This window comes from Lucilia sericata, unplaced genomic scaffold (assembly GCF_015586225.1).
Source record: "Lucilia sericata isolate MDLA Ls3-8-SP2 unplaced genomic scaffold, ASM1558622v1 Contig001874F_arrow, whole genome shotgun sequence".
Taxonomy (NCBI): Eukaryota; Metazoa; Arthropoda; class Insecta; order Diptera; family Calliphoridae; genus Lucilia; species Lucilia sericata.
In genome coordinates this window covers 8,324-30,441 of record NW_023995763.1, presented here as the reverse complement: position 1 = coordinate 30,441, position 22,118 = coordinate 8,324, and the positions used below count along the sequence as shown (strand labels likewise).

General features: G+C 35.4%; 1 protein-coding gene across 2 annotated transcripts; it reads right to left on the bottom strand.

The window, feature by feature from the left end:
• Positions 1-17,915: 17,915 nt before the first annotated feature.
• Positions 17,916-20,696, bottom strand: LOC119612921 (vegetative cell wall protein gp1-like). Of its 2 annotated transcripts, XM_037968811.1 has the most exons (3): positions 20,468-20,696; positions 18,978-20,178; positions 17,916-18,692 (listed from the first exon to the last, which is right to left on the bottom strand). In XM_037968811.1, exons 1-3 carry the CDS (start codon positions 20,468-20,470, stop codon positions 18,187-18,189), a joined length of 1,710 nt encoding a protein of 569 aa, XP_037824739.1. In that variant the 5' UTR covers positions 20,471-20,696; the 3' UTR covers positions 17,916-18,186. The 2 variants fall into 2 exon arrangements, with proteins under 2 accessions (XP_037824739.1, XP_037824738.1); XM_037968810.1 differs by having other exon boundaries at positions 17,916-20,178.
• Positions 20,697-22,118: the final 1,422 nt, after the last annotated feature.

Below are 22,118 nucleotides of genomic sequence, written 5' to 3'. Positions count from 1 at the left end.
GAACTAGAACTGAACTAGAACTGAACTAGAACTGAACTAGAACTGAACTAGAACTGAACTAGAACTGAACTAGAACTGAACTAGAACTGAACTAGAACTGAACTAGAACTGAACTAGAACTGAACTAGAACTGAACTAGAACTGAACTAGAACTGATTAGAACTGAACTAGAACTGAACTAGAACTGAACTAGAACGAACTAGAACTGAACTAGAACTGAATTAGAACCTGAACTAGAACTGAACTAGAACTGAACTAGAACTGAACCTTGAACTGAACTAGAACTGAACTAAAACTGAACTAGAACTAAACTAGAACTGAACTAGAACTGAACTAGAACTGAACTAGAACTGAACTAGAACTTAAGACACTGAACTACAACTGAACTAGAACTGAACTAGAACTGAACTAGAACTGAACTAGAACTGAACTAGAACGGAATTAGAACTGAACAGAACTGAACTAGAACTGAACTAGAACTGAACTAGAACTGAACTAGAACTGAACTAGAACTGAACTAGAACTGAACTAGAACTGAACTAGAACTGAACTAGAACTGAACTAGAACTGAACTAGAACTGAACTAGAACTGAACTAGAACTGAACTAGAACTGAATTAGAGAGTTGAACTAGAATTGAACTAGAACCGAAGTAGAATTAAACTAGAACTGAACTAGAACTGAACTAGAACTGAACTAGAACTGAACTAGAACTGAACTAGAACTGAACTAGAACTGAACTAGAACTGAACTAGAACTGAACTAGAACTGAACTAGAACTGAACTAGAACTAAACTAGAACTGAACTAGAACTGAACTAGAACTGAAACTAGGAAGTGAACTAGAACTGAACTAGAACTGAACTAGAACTGAACTAGAACTGAACTAGAACTGAACTAGAACTAGAACTGAACTAGAACTGAACTAGAACTGAACTAGAACTGAATTAGAACTGAATTAGAGCTGAACTAGAACTGAACTAGAACCGAAGTAGAATTAAACTAGAACTGATCTAGAACTGAACTAGAACTGAACTAGAACTGAACTAGAACTGAACTAGAACTGTACTAGAACTGTACTAGAACTGAACTAGAACTGAACTAGAACTGAACTAGAACTGAACTAGAACTGAACTAGAACTGAACTAGAACTAGAACTGAACTGAACTAGAACTGAACTTAAGCGAAAACGTATTAAACTCCTTTGGAATAGCTTTCGAATTGTCTCTTTATAATCTATGGAGTGATGATAGACTTCCTACTAAGCCAAGCACAAGTTATTTTAACTTGTGCTTGGCTGCATAGTTAGGTGGATAGGGCAACTCAAAGTGTTAAGTTAAATAGCTTGTTCGGGCCTGCTCCTTCGATCTGCTGGGTTCTACAAATTAAAATACCTATTTTAAAACAGATCATGATTTTTTTACAAAATAAATACGTACGTATTCATAGTATGTAGTAAAAAAACATTAAAAAACAAGTAAGAAATTATAGTCGGGCGTGGACGACCATATGATACCCTACACCAATTGCGAATATTAAATGTGATTAATTTCAATAATAAAGCATTTCTGTTAATCTTATATAGGTTCCAAATAATGTCTGTTCATGTTCGATTGTATGCTGACTAGGAGAAATAAAAGACCGATTTCAATCATTTTCAACAGCCATCGTCAGTGGATCCAGAAAATAGTATGTGACCCATTTTAACAAATTATATTCAAAATTGCGATCTGTTGCGTGCACACAAGGTTTATAGGGTCACAAAGACGGACATAGCTTAATAAGGACAAATATTTTTGAGTGTTACAAACATCACCACATTGTGCCGACTTTTGGATAGATAGTAGTATATTAGACGTAGTTAAAAGATAAACGGCCGAAATCGGAAGGTCCGGATGTATGCGAGCTAAGGCAGAAATTGAGCCGATCCTTATAAAATGTATTATTGGGAATTATCTATATACATATATAAAAATGAATGTGTGTTTGTATTTTTATATGTTTGTTTGTTTGTGGGTTTATATGTTTGTATGTTTGAACGTTATAGACTACTAAACGGCTAAACCGATTTTCTTCAAATTTTCACAGCACATTCCTGTATGTCTGGCAATAGACCACTTTTTATTTCCGATCATGGCGAAAAATGACAGTGTTATTTATAATTATATTAAACTTAGTTGTTCCAATTTTTGGGAAGATAGTAGTATGAGCTAAAAGGCCTAAATCGGTAGGGTCCGGTTGTATGGGCTAGGGCAAAAATTGGTCCGATCCTTATAAAATTTAATGTCGACATTTATGTTTATATAAAATCTATTTGTGGCAAATTTCATCGTGATACTAGTGTTTATAAGTGAATTGTGGACATTCAAGTAATTTTCTGAAGGGAATTTTGTATGGGGGATAGGGTCAAATAATGCCCGATCATTATAAAAATCGACAGTGTTATTTATAATTATATCAAACTTAGTTTTGCCGATTTTTGAAGAGATAGTAGTATATTTGACAAAGTTTAGCTCATAAAGGCCCAAATCGGAAGGTCCGGTTATATGGGGGCTAGGGTAAAACTTGGTCCGATCCCTATAAAAATTATTGTTGGGAATTATGTTTATATAAAACTCATTTGTGCCAAATTTCATCGTGATACTAGTGTTTATAAGTGAATTGTGGACATTCAAGTCATTTTCTGAGGGGGACTTTGTATGGGGGCTAGGGTCAAATAATGCCCGATCTTTACGAAAATCACTATAATTATTAAGACATATATAAAACTAAATTTTTCCAATTTTTGTAGAGATAGTGGATCATTTAACATAATTATCAGGTCAAAAGCCCTATTCGGGGGGTCCGGTTGTATGGGGCTAGGTGAAATAATGGACCGATTTCAACCATTTTCAATAGCGTTCGTCCTTGGACCAAGAGAAGTGCATGTTCCAAATTTCATCAAATTATCTCAAAAAATATCTGTAGAGTGCGCACAAGGTTTACATGGACACACAGACAGACGGACGGACGGACGGACGGACAGACGGACATAGCTTAATCGATTCAGGAAGTGATTCTGAGCCGATTGGTATACTTTAAGGTGGGTGTAAGACCAATATTTTTGGGTGTTACAAACATCAGCACAAACGCATAATACCCTCCCCACTATAGTGGTGTAGGGTATAATTAAACTTGTTTTCAAAAAATAATCGTAAAAAAATTTATAGAAATCGTATCTGTATCTGAAGCTGTAAAACACGTGCATGTGGCGCATCTTTATTTTGGTCTCTGATGATTTATGTTAAAAACGAACGATGGTTATGTTTGCAGTTGCTGGGGTCGTGTTTTTTATTTATTTGTTTAAATTTTGTGTTTAAATAGTTGCTGTTGTTTACCTTGTTATTTTTTATTTCGCACAAAAAATAAATGAAAACAGACCTGCTGTTTGTTTTAAACGATAGTTTAATGGGAACTTGCAAATTTTAAATTAAATGAATTTTAGTTTAAAACAAGCTTTCCTATAAAATGATTAATACGAATAAAGAATTTCAGTTAAGTATTTGGAAAGTAATTGATGAGCAAGTGAATTTGAAATTGAAATGTGATAAACTATTAAAAATGATACATCAATTTGTTTTTGTTCTAGCAATAATCAAGTTATTATAAGTACAAACTCTTAAAATAAATGTTCTACGTAAATATTTTCAATTAAATCTGTCTATCTTCATAAAACAAAGCGAAAGTTGTCTGTATCTAATTAAAATAAATAAAATCGACATAAATAAATCACACGGTTTAACTTAACAAATAGTTTATCAATGATCACCATCATTGATTTGTTAATGCTAATTTTATTTAATCTCTACTATTTGGTTTGATACGAAATAATATAATAAAAATGAAATCAATATATTAATAAACATGTTCGTACATGTTTCAACAGGTTTGTAACTCTAATTTTTTATTCGGTTTTTATTTCTCTGATCATTTTATATTGTTTATTTGATTTTTAACAATTAATGTCATAATTATGGTTTATTTAATAGCTTTATTTATTTGTGTTCGAAATGAAATACGCACAAGAATTGATAAAAGCTTTTAACCAAAATTTAAGAGCATATTAATAAAAATATCACTGATATCTAAAGTCTATATTAAGGCGTTTGCTTAAAATAACGGATGTTTTGATGCAATAAAAGTGGTATAAATTGGGGATTTATGAAAAAATTGACAAAATTTTACTTCATTTTGTAAAATCATAGTTAGATATTCAAATTTAAAATACTTAGTACATATAACGGAAATAACTTCGTTAGATTTAACGCAATATATGGTAAGAGATCACTGATCAGTTCTAGTTCAAGGACATGCACTCAACTTGAACTCCACTAGAACTCAACTAGAACTGAACTAGAACAGAACTAGAATGGAAGTAGAACAGAACTAGAACTAGAACAGAACTAGAACAGAACTAGAACAGAACTAGAACAGAACTAGAACAGAACTAGAACAGAACTAGAACAGAACTAGAACAGAACTAGAACAGAACTACGAACAGAACTAGAACAGAACTAGAACAGAGCTAGAACTAGAACAGAAGTAAAACAGAACTAGAACAGAGCTAGAACTAGAACAGAAAGTAAAACAGAACTAGAACAGAACTAGAACGAACTAGAACAGAACCAGAACCGAACTAGAACAGAACTAGAACGAACTAGAACAGAACTATAACAGAACTATAACAGAACTAGAACAGACTAGAACAGAACTAGAACAGAACTGGAACAGAACTAGAACAGAACTGGAACAAACTAGAACAGAACTAGAACAGAACTAGACAGAGCTAGAACGACTAGAACTAACAGAACTAGAACCTAGAACAGAACTAGAACAGAACTAGAACAGAACTAGAACAGAACTAGAACAGAACTAGAACAGAACTAGAACAGAACTAGAACAGAACTAGAACAGAACTAGAACAGAACTAGAACAGAACTAGAACAGAACTAGAACAGAACTACAACAGAACTACAACAGAACTACAACAGAACTAGAACAGAACTAGAACAGAACTAGAACAGAACTAGAACAGAACTAGAACAGAACTAGAACAGAACTAGAACAACTAAACAGAACTAGAACAGAACTAGAACAGAACTAGAACAGAACTACACACAGAACTACAACAGAACTACAACAGAACTACAACAGAACTAGAACAGAACTAGAACAGAACTAGAACAGAACTAGAGAACTAGAACAGAACTAGAACAGAACTAGAACAGAACTAGAACAGAACTAGAACAGAACTAGAACAGAACTAGAACAGAACTAGAACAGAACTAGAACAGAACTAGAACAGAACTAGAACAGAACTAGAACAGAACTAGAACAGAACTAGAACAGAACTAGAACAGAACTAGAACAGAACTAGAACAGAACTAGAACAGAACTAGAACAGAACTAGAACAGAACTAGAACAGAACTAGAACAGAACTAGAACAGAACTAGAACAGAACTAGAACAGAACTAGAACAGAACTAGAACAAAACTAGAACGAACTAGAACAGAACTAGAACAGAACTAGAACAGAACTAGAACAGAACTAGAACAGAACTAGAACAGAACTAGAACGAACTAGAACAGAACTAGAAAGAACTAGAACAGAACTAGAACAGAACTAGAACAGAACTAGAACAGAACTAGAACAGAACTATAACAGAACTAGAACAAACTAGAACAGAACTAGAACAGAAGAACAAACAGAACGAACTAGAACAGAACTAGAACAGAACTAGAACAGAACTAGAACAGAACTAGAACAGAACTAGAACAGAACTAGAACAGAACTAGAACAGAACTAGAACAGAGCTAGAACTAGAACAGAAGTAAAACAGAACTAGAACAGAACTAGAACAGAACTAGAAACAGAACTACAACAAACTAGAACAGAACTAGAACAGAACTAGAACAGAACTAGAACAGAACTAGAACAGAACTAGAACAGAACTAGAACAGAACTAGAACAGAACTAGAACAGAACTAGAACAGAACTAGAACAGAACTAGAACAGAACTAGAACAGAACTAGAACAGAACTAGAACAGAACTAGAACAGAACTACAACAGAACTACAACATAACTAGAAGAGAACTAGAACAGAACTAGAACAGAACTAGAACAGAACAGAACAGTACTAGAACAGAACTAGAACAGAACTAGAACAGAACTAGAACAGAACTAGAACAGAACTAGAACAGAACTAGAACAGACTAGAACAGAACTAGAACAGAACTAGAACAGCTAGAACAGAACTAGAACAGAACTAGAACAGAACTAGAACAGAACTAGAACAGAACTAGAACGAACTAGAACAGAACTAGAACAGAACTAGAACAGAACTAGAACAGAACTAGAACAGAACTAGAACAGAACTAGAACAGAACTAGAACAGAACTAGAACAGAACTAGAACAGAACTAGAAAAGAACTAGAACAGAACTAGAAGAGAACTAGAACAGAACTAGAACAGCACTAGAACAGAACTAGAACAGAACTAGAACAGAACTAGAACAGAACTAGAACAGAACTAGAACAGAACTAGAACAGAACTAGAACAGAACTAGAGCAGGACTAGAACAGACTAGAACAGAACTAGAACAGAACTAGAACAGAAGTAAACAGAACTAGAACAAAACTAGAACTAGAACAAAACTAGAACTAGAACAGAACTAACACAGAACTAAAACAGAACTAAACAGAACTAGAACAGAACTGGAACAGAACTAGAACAGAACTAGAACAGAACTAGAACAGAACGAACAGAACTAGAACAGAACTAGAACAGAACTAGAACAGAACTAGAACAGAACTAGAACAGAACTAGAACAGAACTAGAACAGAACTAGAACAGAACTAGAACTGAACTAGTACAGAACTAGAACAGAACTAGAACAGAACTAGAACAGAACTAGAACAGAACTAGAACAGAACTAGAACAGAACTAGAACAGAACTAGAACAGAACTAGAACAGAGCTAGAACAGAACTAGAACAGAACTAGAACAGAACTAGAACAGAATAGAAAGAACTAGAACAGAACTAGAACAGAACTAGAACAGAACTAGAACAAAACTAGAACAGAACTAGAACAGAACAACGAACTAGAACAGAACTAGAACAGAACTAGAACAGAACTAGAACAGAACTAGAACAGAACTAGAACAGAACTAGAGCAGGACTAGAACAGAACTAGAACAGAACTAGAACAGAACTAGAACAGAAGTAAAACAGAACTAGAACAGAACTAGAACAAAACTAGAACTAGAACAGAACTAAAACAGAACTAAAACAGACTAAAACAGAACTAGAACAGAACTGGAACAGAACTAGAACAGAACTAGAACAGAACTAGAACAGAACTACAACAGAACTAGAACAGAACTAGAACAGAACTAGAACAAACAGAACTAGAACAGAACTAGAACAGAACTAGAACAGAACTAGAACTGAACTAGTACAGAACTAGAACAGAACTAGAACAGAACTAGAACAAACTAGAACTAGAACAGAACTAGAACAGAACTAGAACAGAACTAGAACAGAACTAGAACAGAACTAGAACAGAACTAGAAAGAACTAGAACAGAACTAGAACAGAACTAGAACAGAACTAGAACTGGAACAGACTAGAACAGAACTCGAACAGAACTAGAACAGAACTAGAACAGAACTAGAACAGAACTAGAACAGAACTAGAACAAACTAGAACAGAACTAGAACAGAACTAGACAGACTAGAACAGAACTAGAACAGAACTAGAACAGAACTAGAACAGAACTAGAACATAACTAAAACAGAACTAAAACAGAACTAGAACAGAACTGAACAGAACTAGAACAGAACTAGAACAAACTAGAACAGAACTAGAACAGAACTCAACAGAACTAGAACAGACTAGAACAGAACTAGAACAGAACTAGAACAGAACTAGAACAGAACTAGAACAGAACTAGAACAGAACTAGAACAGAACTAGAACAGAACTAGAACAGAACTAGAACAGAACTAAACAGAACTAGAACTGAACTAGACAGAACTAGAACAGAACTAGAACAGAACTAGAACAGAACTAGAACAGAACTAGAACAGAACTAGAACAGAACTAGAACAGAACTAGAACAGAACTAGAACAGAACTAGAACAGAACTAGAACAGAACTAGAACAGAACTAGACAGAACTATAACAGAACTAGAACAGAACTAGAACAGAACTAGAACAGAACTAGAACAGAACTAGAACAGAACTAGAACTGAACAGAACTAGAACAGAACTAGAACAGAACTAGAACAGAACTAGAACAGAACTAGAACAGAACTAGAACAGAACTAGAACAGAACTAGAACAGAACTAGAACAAACTAGAACAGAACTAGAACAGAACTAGAACAGAACTAGAACAGAACTAGAACAGAACTAGAACAGAACTAGAACAGAACTAGAACAGAACTAGAACAGAACTAGAACAGAACTAGAACAGAACTAGAACAGAACTAGAACAGAACTAGAACGAACTAGAACAGAACTAGAACAGAACTAGAACAGGAAAGAACTAGAACAGAACTAGAACAGAACTAGAACAGAACTAGAACAGAACTAGAACAGAACTAGAACAGAACTAGAACAGAACTAGAACAGAACTAGAACAGAACTAGAACAGAACTAGAACAGAACTAGAACAGAACTAGAACAGAACTAGAACAGAACTAGAACAGAACTAGAACAGAACTAGAACAAGAACTAGAACAGAACTAGAACAGAACTAGAACAGAACTAGAACAGAACTAGAACAGAACTAGAACAGAACTAGAACAGAACTAGAACAGAACTAGAACAGAACTAGAACAGAACTAGAACAGAACTAGAACAGAACTAGAACAGAACTAAGCAAACTAGAACAACTAGAACAGAACTAGAACAGAACTAAACAGAACTAGAACAGAACTAGAACTAGAACAGAACTAGAACAGAACTAGAAACAGAACTAGAACAGAACTGAACAGAACTAGAACAGAACTAGAACAGAACTAGAACAGAACTGAACAGAACTAGAACAGAACTAGAACAGAACTAGACAGAACTAGAACAGAACTAGAACAGAACTAGAACAGAACTAGAACAGAACTGAACAGAACTAGAACAGAACTAGAACAGAACTAGAACAGAACTAGAACAGAACTAGAACAGAACTAGAACAGAACTAGAACAGAACTAGAACAGAACTAGAACAGAACTAGAACAGAACTAGAACAGAACTAGAACAGAACTAGAACAGAACTAGAACAGAACTAGAACAGAATACAGAACTAGAACAAAACTAGAACTAGAACAGAACTAGACAGAACTAAAACGAACTAAACAGAACTAGAACAGAACTGAATAGAACTAGAACAGAACTAGAACAGAACTAGAACAGAACTAGAAACAGAACTAGAACAGAACTGAACAGAACTAGAACAGAACTAGAACAGAACTAGAACAGAACTAGAACAGAACTAGAACAGAAACTAGAACAGAACTAGAACAGAACTAGAACAGAACTAGAACTGAACTAGAACTGAACTAGTACAGAACTAAACAGAACTAGAACAGAACTAGAACAGAACTAGAACAGAACTAGAACAGAACTAGACAGAACTAGAACAGAACTAGAACAGAACTAGAACAGAACTAGAACAGAGCTAGAACAGAACTAGAACAGAACTAGAACAGAACTAGAACAGAACTAGAACAGAACTAGAACAGAACTAGAACAGAACTAGAACAGAACTAGAACAGAACTAGAACAGAACTAGAACAGAACTAGAACAGAACTAGAACAGAACTAGAACAGAACTAGAACAGAACTAGAAAAGAACTAGAACAGAACTAGAACAGAACTAGAACAGAACTAGAACAGAACTAGAGCAGAACTAGAACAGAACTAGAACAGAACTAGAACAGAACTAGAACAGAAGTAAAACAGAACTAGAACAGAACTAGAACAAAACAGAACTAGAACAGAACTAAAACAGAACTAGAACAGAACTAAACAGAACTAAACAGAACTAGAACAGAACTAGAACAGAACTAGAACAGAACTAGAACAGAACTAACAGAACTAGAACAGAACTAGAACAGAACTAGAACAGAACTAGAACAGAACTAGAACAGAACTAGAAAGAAACTAGAACAGAACTAGAACAGAACTAGAACAGAACTAGAACAGAACTAGAACAGAACTAGAACAGAACTAGAACAGAACTAGAACAGAACTAGAACAGAACTAGAACAGAACTAGAACAGAACTAGAACAGAACTAGAACAGAACTAGAACAGAACAACAGAACTAGAACAGAACTAGAACAGAACTAGAACAGAACTAGAACAGAACTAGAACAGAACTAGAACAGAACTAGAACAGAACTAGAACAGAACTAGAACAGAACTAGAACGAACAGAACTAGAACAGAACTAGAACAGAACTAGAACAGAACTAGAACTAGAACAGAACTAGAACAGAACTAGAACAGAACTAGAACAGAACTAGAACAGAACTAAAACAGAACTAGAACAGAACTAGAACAGAACTAGAACAGAACTAGAACAGAACTAGAACAGAACTAGAACAGAACTAGAACAGAACTAGAACAGAACTAGAACAGAACTAGAACAGAACTAGAACAGAACTAGAACAGAACTAGAAACAGAACTAGAACAGAACTAGAACAGAACTAGAACAGAACTAGAACAGAACTAGAACAGAACTAGAAACAGAACTAGAACAGAACTAGAACAGAACTAGAACAGAACTAGAACAGAACTAGAACAGAACTAGAACAGAACTAGAACAGAACTAGAACAGAACTAGAACAGAACTAGAACAGAACTAGAACAGAACTAGAACAGAACTAGAACAGAACTAGAACAGAACTAGAACAGAACTAGAACAGAACTAGAACAGAACAGAACAGACAGAACTAGAACAGAACTAGAACAGAACTAGAACAGAACTAGAACAGAACTAGAACAGAACTAGAACAGAACTAGAACAGAACTAGAACAGAACTAGAACAGAACTAGAACAGAACTAGAACAGAACTAGAACAGAACTAGAACAGAACTAGAACAGAACTAGAACAGAACTAGAACGAACTAGAACAGAACTAGACACAGAACTAGAACAGAACTAGAACAGAACTAGAACAGAACTAGAACAGAACTAGAACAGAACTAGAACAGAACTAGAACAGAACTAGAACAGAACTAGAACAGAACTAGAACAGAACTAGAACAGAACTAGAACAGAACTAGAACAGAACTAGAACAGAACTAGAACAGAACTAGAACAGAACTAGAACAGAACTAGAACAGAACTAGAACAGAACTAGAACAGAACTAGAACAGAACTAGAACAGAACTAGAACAGAACTAGAACAGAACTAGAACAGAACTAGAACAGAACTAGAACAGAACTAGAACAGAACTAGAACAGAACTAGAACAGAACTAGAACAGAACTAGAACAGAACTAGAACAGAACTAGAACAGAACTAGAACAGAACTAGAACAGAACTAGAACAGAACTAGAACAGAACTAGAACAGAACTAGAACAGAACTAGAACAGAACTAGAACAGAACTAGAACAGAACTAAACAGAACTAAACAGAACTAGAACAGAACTAGAACAGAACTAGAACAGAACTAGAACAGAACTAGAACAGAAACTAGAACAGAAATAGAACAGAACTAGAACAGAACTAGAACAGAACTAGAACAGAACTAGAACAGAACTAGAACAGAACTAGAACAGAAGTAAAACAGAACTAGAAAAAAACTAGAACTAGAACAGAACTAGAACAGAACTAAACAGAACTAAACAGAACTAGAACAGAACTGGAACAGAACTAGAACAGAACTAGAACAGAACTAGAACAGAACTAGAACAGAACTAGAACAGAACTAGAACAGAACTAGAAGAACTAGACAGAACTAGAACAGAACTAGAACAGAACTAGAACAGAACTAGAACAGAACTAGAACAGAACTAGAACAGAACTAGAACAGAACTAGAACAGAACTAGAACAGAACTAGAACAGAACTAGAACAGAACTAGAACAGAACTAGAACAGAACTAGAACAGAACTAGAACAGAACTAGAACAGAACTAGAACAGACTAGAACAGAACTAGAACAGAACTAGAACAGAAGTAAACAGAACTAGAACAAAACTAGAACTAGAACAGAACTAAACAGAACTAAACAGAACTAAACAGAACTAGAACAGAACTAGAACAGAACTAGAACAGAACTAGAACAGAACTAGAACAGAACTAGAACAGAACTAGAACAGAACTAGAACAGAACTAGAACAGAACTAGAAAGAACTAGAACAGAACTAGAACAGAACTAGAACAGAACTAGAACAGAACTAGAACAGAACTAGAACAGAACAGAACTAGAACAGAACTAGAACTGAACTAGTACAGAACTAGAACAGAACTAGAACAGAACTAGAACAGAACTAGAACAGAACTAGAACAGAACTAGAACAGAACTAGAACAGAACTAGAACAGAACTAGAACAGAACTAGAACAGAGCTAGAACAGAACTAGAACAGAACTAGAACAGAACTAGAACAGAACTAGAACAGAACTAGAACAGAACTAGAACAGAACTAGAACAGAACTAGAACAGAACTAGAACAGAACTAGAACAGAACTAGAACAGAACTAGAAACAGAACTAGAACAGAACTAGAACAGAACTAGAAACAGAACTAGAACAGAACTAGACAGGAACTAGAACAGAACTAGAACAGAACTAGAACAGAAGTAAAACAGAACTAGAACAGAACTAGAACAAAACTAGAACTAGAACAGAACAAAACAGAACTAAAACAGAACTAAACAGAACTAGAACAGAACTGGAACAGAACTAGAACAGAACTAGAACAGAACTAGAACAGAACTAACAGAACTAGAACAGAACTAGAACAGAACTAGAACAGAACTAGAACAGAACTAGAACAGAACTAGAACAGAACTAGAAAGAACTAGACAGAACTAGAACAGAACTAGAACAGAACTAGAACAGAACTAGAACAGAACTAGAACAGAACTAGAACAGAACTAGAACAGAACTAGAACAGAACTAGAACAGAACTAGAACAGAACTAGAACAGAACTAGAACAGAACTAGAACAGAACTAGAACAGAACTAGAACAGAACTAGAACAGAACTAGAACAGAACTAGAACAGAACTAGAACAGAACTAGAACAGAACTAGAACAGAACTAGAACAGAACTAGAACAGAACCAGAACAGAACTAGAACAGAACTAGAACAGAACTAGAACAGAACTAGAACAGAACTAGAACAGAACTAGAACAGAACTAGAACAGAACTAGAACAGAACTAGAACAGAACTAGAACAGAACTAAACAGAACTAGAAACAGAACTAGAACAGAACTAGAACAGAACTAGAACAGAACTAGAACAGAACTAGAACAGAACTAGAACAGAACTAGAACAGAACTAGAACAGAACTAGAACAGAACTAGAACAGAACTAGAACAGAACTAGAACAGAACTAGAACAGAACTAGAACAGAACTAGAACAGAACTAGAACAGAACTAGAACAGAACTAGAACAGAACTAGAACAGAACCAGAACAGAACTAGAACAAACTAGAACAGAACTAGAACAGAACTAGAACAGAACTAGAACAGAACTAGAACAGAACTAGAACAGAACTAGAACAGAACTAGAACAGAACTAGAACAGAACTAGAACAGAACTAGAACAGAACTAGAACAGAACTAGAACAGAACTAGAACAGAACTAGAACAGAACTAGAACAGAACTAGAACAGAACTAGAACAGAACTAGAACAGAACTAGAACAGAACTAGAACAGAACTAGAACAGAACTAGAAAGAACTAGAACAGAACTAGAACAGAACTAGAACAGAACTAGAACAGAACTAGAACAGAACTAGAACAGAACTAGAACAGAACTAGAACAGAACTAGAACAGAACTAGAACAGAACTAGAACAGAACTAGAACAGAACTAGAACAGAACTAGAACAGAACTAGAACAGAACTAGAACAGAACTAGAACAGAACTAGAACAGAACTAGAACAGAACTAGAACAGAACTAAAACAGAACTAGAACAGAACTAGAACAGAACTAAACAGAACTAGAACAGAACTAGAACAGAACTAGAACAGAACTAGAACAGAACTAGAACAGAACTAGAACAGAACTAGAACAGAACTAGAACAGAACTAGAACAGAACTAGAACAGAACTAGAACAGAACTAGAGCAGAACTAGAACAGAACTAGAACAGAACTAGAACAGAAGTAAAACAGAACTAGAACAAAACTAGAACTAGAACAGAACTAAACAGAACTAAAACAGAACTAGAACAGAACTGGAACAGAACTAGAACAGAACTAGAACAGAACTAGAACAGAACTAGAACAGAACTAGAACAGAACTAGAACTGAACTAGTACAGAACTAGAACAGAACTAGAACAGAACTAGAACAGAACTGGAACAGAACTAGAACAGAACTAGAACAGAACTAGAACAGAACTAGAACAGAACTAGAACAGAGCTAGAACAGAACTAGAACAGAACTAGAACAGAACTAGAACAGAACTAGAACAGAACTAGAACAGAACTAGAACAGAACTAGAACAGAACTAGAACAGAACTAGAACAGAACTAGAACAGAACTAGAACAGAACTAGAACAGAACTAGAACAGAACTAGAACAGAACTAGAACAGAACTAGAACAGAACTAGAACAGAACTAGAACAGAACTAGAACAGAACTAGAACAGAACTAGAACAGAACTAGAACAGAACTAGAACAGAACTAGAACAGAACTAGAACAGAACTAGAACAGAACTAGAACAGAACTAGAACAGAACTAGAGCAGGACTAGAACAGAACTAGAACAGAACTAGAACAGAAGTAAAACAGAACTAGAACAGAACTAGAACAAAACTAGAACTAGAACAGAACTAAAACAGAACTAAAACAGAACTAGAACAGAACTGGAACAGAACTAGAACAGAACTAGAACAGAACTAGAAGAGAACTACAACAGAACTACAACAGAACTAGAACAGAACTAGAACAGAACTAGAACAGAACTAGAACAGAACTAGAACAGAACTAGAAGAGAACTAGAACAGAACTAGAACAGCACTAGAACAGAACTAGAACAGAACTAGAACAGAACTAGAACAGAACTAGAACAGAACTAGAACAGAAACTAGAACAGAACTAGAACAGAACTAGAACAGACAGAACTAGAGCAGAAACTAGAACAGAAATAGAACAGAACTAGAACAGAAGTAAAACAGAACTAGAACAAAACTAGAACTAGAACAGAACTAAAACAGAACTAAAACAGAACTAGAACAGAACTGGAACAGAACTAGAACAGAACTAGAACAGAACTAGAACGAACTAGAAACAGAACTAGAACAGAACTAGAATGAACTAGTACAGAACTAGAACAGAACTAGAACAGAACTAGAACAGAACTAGAACAGAACTAGAACAGAACTGGAACAGAACTAGAACAGAACTAGAACAGAAACTAGAACAGAACTAGAACAGAACTAGAACAGAGCTAGAACAGAACTAGAACAGAACTAGAACAGAACTAGAACAGAACTAGAACAGAACTAGAACAGAACTAGAACAGAACTAGAACAGAACTAGAACAGAACTAGACACAGAACTAGAACAGAACTAGAACAGAACTAGAACAGAACTAGAACAGAACTAGAACTAGAACAAAACTAGAACAGAACTAGAACGAACTAGAACAGAACTAGAACAGAACTAGAACAGAACTAGAACAGAACTAGAACAGAACTAGAACAGAACTAGAGCAGGACTAGAACAGAACTAGAACAGAACTAGAACAGAACTAGAACAGAACTAGAACAGAAGTAAAACAGAACTAGAACAGAACTAGAACAAAACTAGAACTAGAACAGAACTAAAACAGAACTAAAACAGAACTAGAACAGAACTGGAACAGAACTAGAACAGAACTAGAACAGAACTAGAACAGAACTACAACAGAACTACAACAGAACTAGAACAGAACTAGAACAGAACTAGACAGAACTAGAACAGAACTAGAACAGAACTAGAACAGAACTAGAACAGAACTAGAACTGAACTAGTACGGAACTAGAACAGAACTAGAACAGAACTAGAACAGACTAGAACAGAACTAGAACAGAACTAGAACAGAACTAGAACAGAACTAGAACAGAACTAGAACAGAACTAAAACAGAACTGGAACAGAACTAGAAACTAGAACAGAACTAGAACAGAACTAGAACAGAACTAGAACAGAACTAGAACAACTAGACAGAACTAGAACAGAACTAGAACAGAACTAGAACAGAAACTAGAACAGAACTAGAACAGAACTCGAACAGAACTAGAACAGAACTAGAACAGAACTAGAAACAGAACTAGAAACAGAACTAGAGCAGAACTAGAACAGAACTAGAACAGAACTAGAACAGAACTAGAACAGAACTAGAACAGAACTAGAACAGAACTAGAACAGAACTAGAACAGACACTAGAACAGAACTAGGAACAGAACTAGAACTAGAACAGAACTAGAATAGAACTAGAACAGAACTAGAACAGAACTAGAACAGGAACTAGAACAGAACTAGAACAGAACTAGAACAGAACTAGAACAGAACTAGAAACAGAACTAGAACAGAAACTAGACAGAACTAGACCAGAACTAGAACAGAACTAGAACAGAACTGAAGAACTAGAACAGAACTAGACAGACTAGAACAGAACTAGAACAGAACTAGAACTGAACTAGAACAGAACTAGAACAGAACTAGAACAGAACTAGAACAGAACTAGAAAAGAACTAAAACTGAACTAGAACAGAAATAGAACTAACTAGAACTGAACTAGAACTAAACTAGAACTGAACTAGAACTGAACTAGAACTGAACTAGAACTGATCTAGAACTGATCTAGAACAGACCTAGAACTGAACTAGAACTGATCTAGAACAGACCTAGAACTGAACTAGAACTGAACTAGAACTGAACTAGAACTGAACTAGAACTGAACTAGAACTGAACTAGAACTGAACCAGAACTGAACTAGAACAGAAATAGAACAGAAATAGAACTGAAACAGAACTGCATTAGAACAGAATTAGAACTGAACTAGAACTGAAGTATAAGTAAGTATAAGATTTGAATTAAAAGTTCGAATTATGATGCTTGTTTGATCAAAGTTAGAATTTGTTATAATTTACTTCGATTTGTTACATACAATTTACTTCGAAAACCTTAAATACTTAATGATTTTATGATATCTCTGAAGCGTTAATTTAAAAAATTAATTCTGTTTTTGATCACTTATATTCTCGTTTAATATCAAGCATAATCTAATCTCCCGTATTATGTCACCCATTAAGTTAATTACAATTAAGTTTCTAAGTTATATTAGTATCACAAACATATTCGAAAGTATAAAAGAAAACCGCAAAATTAAATAATTCTAAGACATTCTAAATATTTCGATAAATTAGCATAAATTAAATTAAAAAAAGAGTGACAATACTAATTTATTCTTTGTATCCAGATTTAAGTTAAATAATTTTCTTTTCAAAAATGTTTTAATTAGTGCGAACACAACTTGTTTGCGTTTGGATGGATGATCTAGCAGGTTTTGAATTTATTTTTCTAAATTTTAAAGCTGGTTCTGAACTTTGGTATTAATAAAACAAAAACATTAATAAATATGCATGTTTCTGAATAGAATATTTTCTGTGTTGTTTCATTTACAAATAAAAGTCAATAAATTAATAATTTTTTTTTTTTTAATATTTTAACATTTTTTTATTATTTCGTAATATTTAACTTGTTTGGTTCTTTGCATAGAAAAGATACCAACAAACTCGAGTTTTTTCTTTTAATTTTTTTTAATCATTTACAATGTTTTCATTTTAAATATATGGCGCATTTTATGTAAAAAATAGAAAACAGATTCTTAAACTAAACTATAAACATTTTTTGGATCTTTTACGATAAATTTTTTAACTAATTAAAAAAAGACAGGATATTAAATTAATTTAATAATTTAGAAAGTAAAAGAAGGTTGAGGGTTGTTGGGATAGAAGTAACCTTCGGGTTCCTTCTTGGGTTGAGGGGGCAAGTATTCGTTGTTGGGCTTAGAGGGAGCTACTGGCTTGGGGGCAGGTTTGGGAGCTACTGGCTTAGGAGCAGGGGCGGCAGGCTTGACTACAGGAGGCAAGTATTCGTTTTTGGGAGCTGGCTTAGGGGCGGGTTTGGGGGCTGGTTTGGGAGCTACTGGTTTGGGTTGAGGAGGCAAGTATTCGTTGTTGGGCTTTGAGGGAGCAACGGGCTTGGGAGCAGGTTTGGGAGCTACTGGCTTAGGGGCAGGAGCTGGTTTGGGAGCTGGTTTAGGTTGAGGAGGCAAGTACTCGTTCTTGGGGGCAACTGGTTTCTGCGGAACTACAGCTGGAGCAGCAGGCTTGACTACAGGGGCCAAGTATTCCTTCTTGGGGGCGGGTTCAAAAGCCTTCTTGGGAGCTTCATAGTGGTAACCATCTTCTTCCAAAACACCAGCTTTGGGAGCTACTGGTTTGGGAGCTGGAGCTGGCTTAGGAGCAACAGGTTTGGGAGCTGGTGCTGGTTTGGGTTGAGGAGGCAAGTATTCGTTTTTAGGAGCTACTGGCTTAGGAGCGGGAGCTGGTTTGGGAGCTACTGGTTTGGGAGCAGGAACGGGCTTCTTGGGAACAACAGCTGGAGCAGCGGGCTTGACTACAGGAGGCAAGTATTCGTTCTTGGGAGCAGGTTCAAAAGCCTTCTTGGGAGCTTCATAGTGGTAACCATCTTCTTCCAAAACACCAGCTTTGGGAGCAACTGGTTTGGGAGCAGGAGCTGGCTTAGGAGCAGGAGCTGGCTTGGGAGCAACAGGTTTGGGAGCTGGAGCTGGTTTGGGTTGAGGAGGCAAGTATTCGTTCTTGGGAGCTACTGGTTTGGGAGCAGGAGCTGGCTTAGGAGCAACTGGCTTAGATTGAGGTGGCAAGTATTCATTCTTGGGAGCAACTGGTTTGGGAGCAACAGGCTTAGGAGCAGGAACTGGCTTCTTAGGTACAACAGCAGGAGCAGCTGGCTTGACTACAGGAGGCAAGTATTCGTTCTTGGGAGCAGGTTCAAAAGCCTTCTTGGGAGCTTCATAGTGGTAACCATCTTCTTCCAAAACACCAGCTTTGGGAGCAACTGGTTTGGGAGCAGGAGCTGGCTTGGGTGCAGGAGCAACTGGTTTGGGAGCAGGAGCTGGCTTGGGAGCAACTGGTTTGGGAGCTGGAGCTGGCTTGGGTTGAGGGGGCAAGTATTCATTCTTGGGAGCTACTGGTTTGGGAGCAACAGGCTTAGGAGCAGGAACTGGCTTCTTGGGAACAACAGCGGGAGCAGCTGGCTTGACTACAGGAGGCAAGTATTCGTTCTTGGGAGCAGGTTCAAAAGCCTTCTTGGGAGCTTCATAGTGGTAACCATCTTCTTCCAAAACACCAGCTTTAGGAGCAACTGGTTTGGGAGCAGGAGCTGGCTTAGGAGCAACAGGTTTAGGAGCTGGAGCTGGTTTAGGTTGAGGAGGCAAGTATTCGTTCTTGGGAGCAACTGGTTTAGGAGCAACAGGTTTGGGAGCAGGAACGGGCTTCTTGGGTACAACAGCCGGAGCAGCGGGCTTGACTACAGGAGGCAAGTATTCGTTTTTAGGGCTAGCAGGAATGAAAGGCTTAGCAGGAACAACTGGAGCAGCTGGAATGATAGGTCTAGCTGGTTCAAAAGCCTTCTTGGGGGATTCATAGTGGTAACCATCTTCTTCCAAAACACCAGCCTTGGGAGCCACAGGCTTGGGTGCTACTGGTTTGGGAGCAACTGGTTTAGGAGCTACGGTCTTGGGGGCTTCATATTGGGGGAAGGGTATATCAACAACTGGATGATCGTAGTGATAACCATCTTCTTGCAAGTTATTGCTGTGATCAAACAAGTGTGAAACGTCAGCACTGACGCAAGCCACTAAGGCCAGAGCAATTAAAAATTTCTGAAATCAAACACAATAAACACATAACACACAATTAAAATTATAAACATTTTATTTTCAATATTCCACATGATGTTAAAATTTTTTTTCAAAAATCGGTTTCAATGCTCTAGTATTTTTCATTTCATATAATTTTTTTTTTTATAAATGGAGCATGAAATTTTATCTTAATTATTTGTTGTTTTTTTTTTCAAGGTTGAAACTTTTCTTTTCTTTTTTTGTCAGCTCTTTAAATCACTTTTATTACACACTGTATTCACACACACCGTTAAATCCTTTAAATTCTTACCATATTGTATTTATGCGACGAATTCGATTCTAATCCACACAACGAATGTCGACGAATGACTGTGTGGTTAATTTAGATTGCGAAATTATTTATATCGCCAAAGAAAAAAAAAACTCAAATGAATAAAGAAAAAAAATCAAGTTAAGGATGTTACAATATGAGAACATTTTTAAAAGCTTTTATGGCGTTCGATATTAAACTATAAGCTGCTGCTGATGCTGCCAAAAACATCGTCATTATGATCATGAGCAAAACAACATCATGATCAGCATTATCATCATCATCAGCAGCAGTGTAGCATCATTATGATGTTCATATACCTGTACACTGAGATGACAAATATTTCGATTTAAAAATAGTATGTGTTTTGTTCTTAGTACATATTTTAAATTTAATATTTATCGTAGTTTTAGTCGATTGATTGTAGATTGTTCTTTTGCTTTTGATCTTGTTGATGCTCTGTTTCTCAGTGAAGAGAAGTCTATGTGTTTTAGTTGCTCATAATGAGGTTTTGTTTTGCTGATCATAATGATGTTGATCAGCAGAAGAAGCGTTAAATCTGGCGTTAACACCAACTCTAGGTGATCGTCACTTTAACAACCGGCTTCGGTAGAATAACACCATCACAACATTTTCCATTAAATCTTGATTCTTAAGCGATACATTTTGTATTGACAGGCAATATTAAAAAGATATAAAAATCACCAAAAACAAATTTTTAACAATTTTTTGGGTGATGGTTCTTTTGGTGTGCACCCTACAGTGGGTAGTGTTAATATTTCAATTGCAAAGATAAAATATTTTCAACTGAAACTTTCTTTATCGTAATTATACTCGAACTCTAATAGAAATTTACCTACAAATTGTTATATAAAACCCTCCTGAGCTCGACTTGATCTATAAACGACTTCTAGTAGAATCCTCTTCGAACCTTAGACGAACTATCTTTAAACTTTACTAAAGCTTTAGTAGAGCCTAAACTCTTAACGAGTTCTAATAGAATTTTTCTAGAACTACATAAGAACTCGAGTTTCAGCTGAACTTCTTAAGAACTCTAAACTCTAATTAAACCCCATTTTATAACTTAGAATCCTATACTTAAGCAATTTCCTTTAGTAGGGTTCAACTTACATCGTTAACCACTGCTTCTTAAAATCAATTAGTTTCTTACTAGTTTTTTTTTTAGAAAATATTTATCTTTGTATATTTTTTAAATACTATTATGGTTCTATTATTATAATTCTAACATAAAACTGTATTTTAATTTATTCAAATTAGTTGGTTAAATTAATTTTTTTTATTTAGTCAGAAGTGAGCGTTTTTTTCTAATTTATTTTGTTTTTCTATTATTGATTTTGATTTAAATCTTTAAGAATCTTTAAAAGTAGTATTTTTGAAAATATATTCTTATTTTGTCATACGTTGTTTTCTTTTAAAAAAAAAAACAAAAGTTTAAATTTATTGTTTCAAAGTGCTTAATAAATGATGAATTGCTATTTTATTATAAACTAAAACAAACTGTAGAGTTTATGTTAATTTTTTATTTGGCCAAAAATAGACTAAAACAAAACGGAAAATTACATAATATTTTGTAAAATTGTAATACATTTAATTTTTATGAGGAATTTGTCCATAATTTCTTAAAACCAGA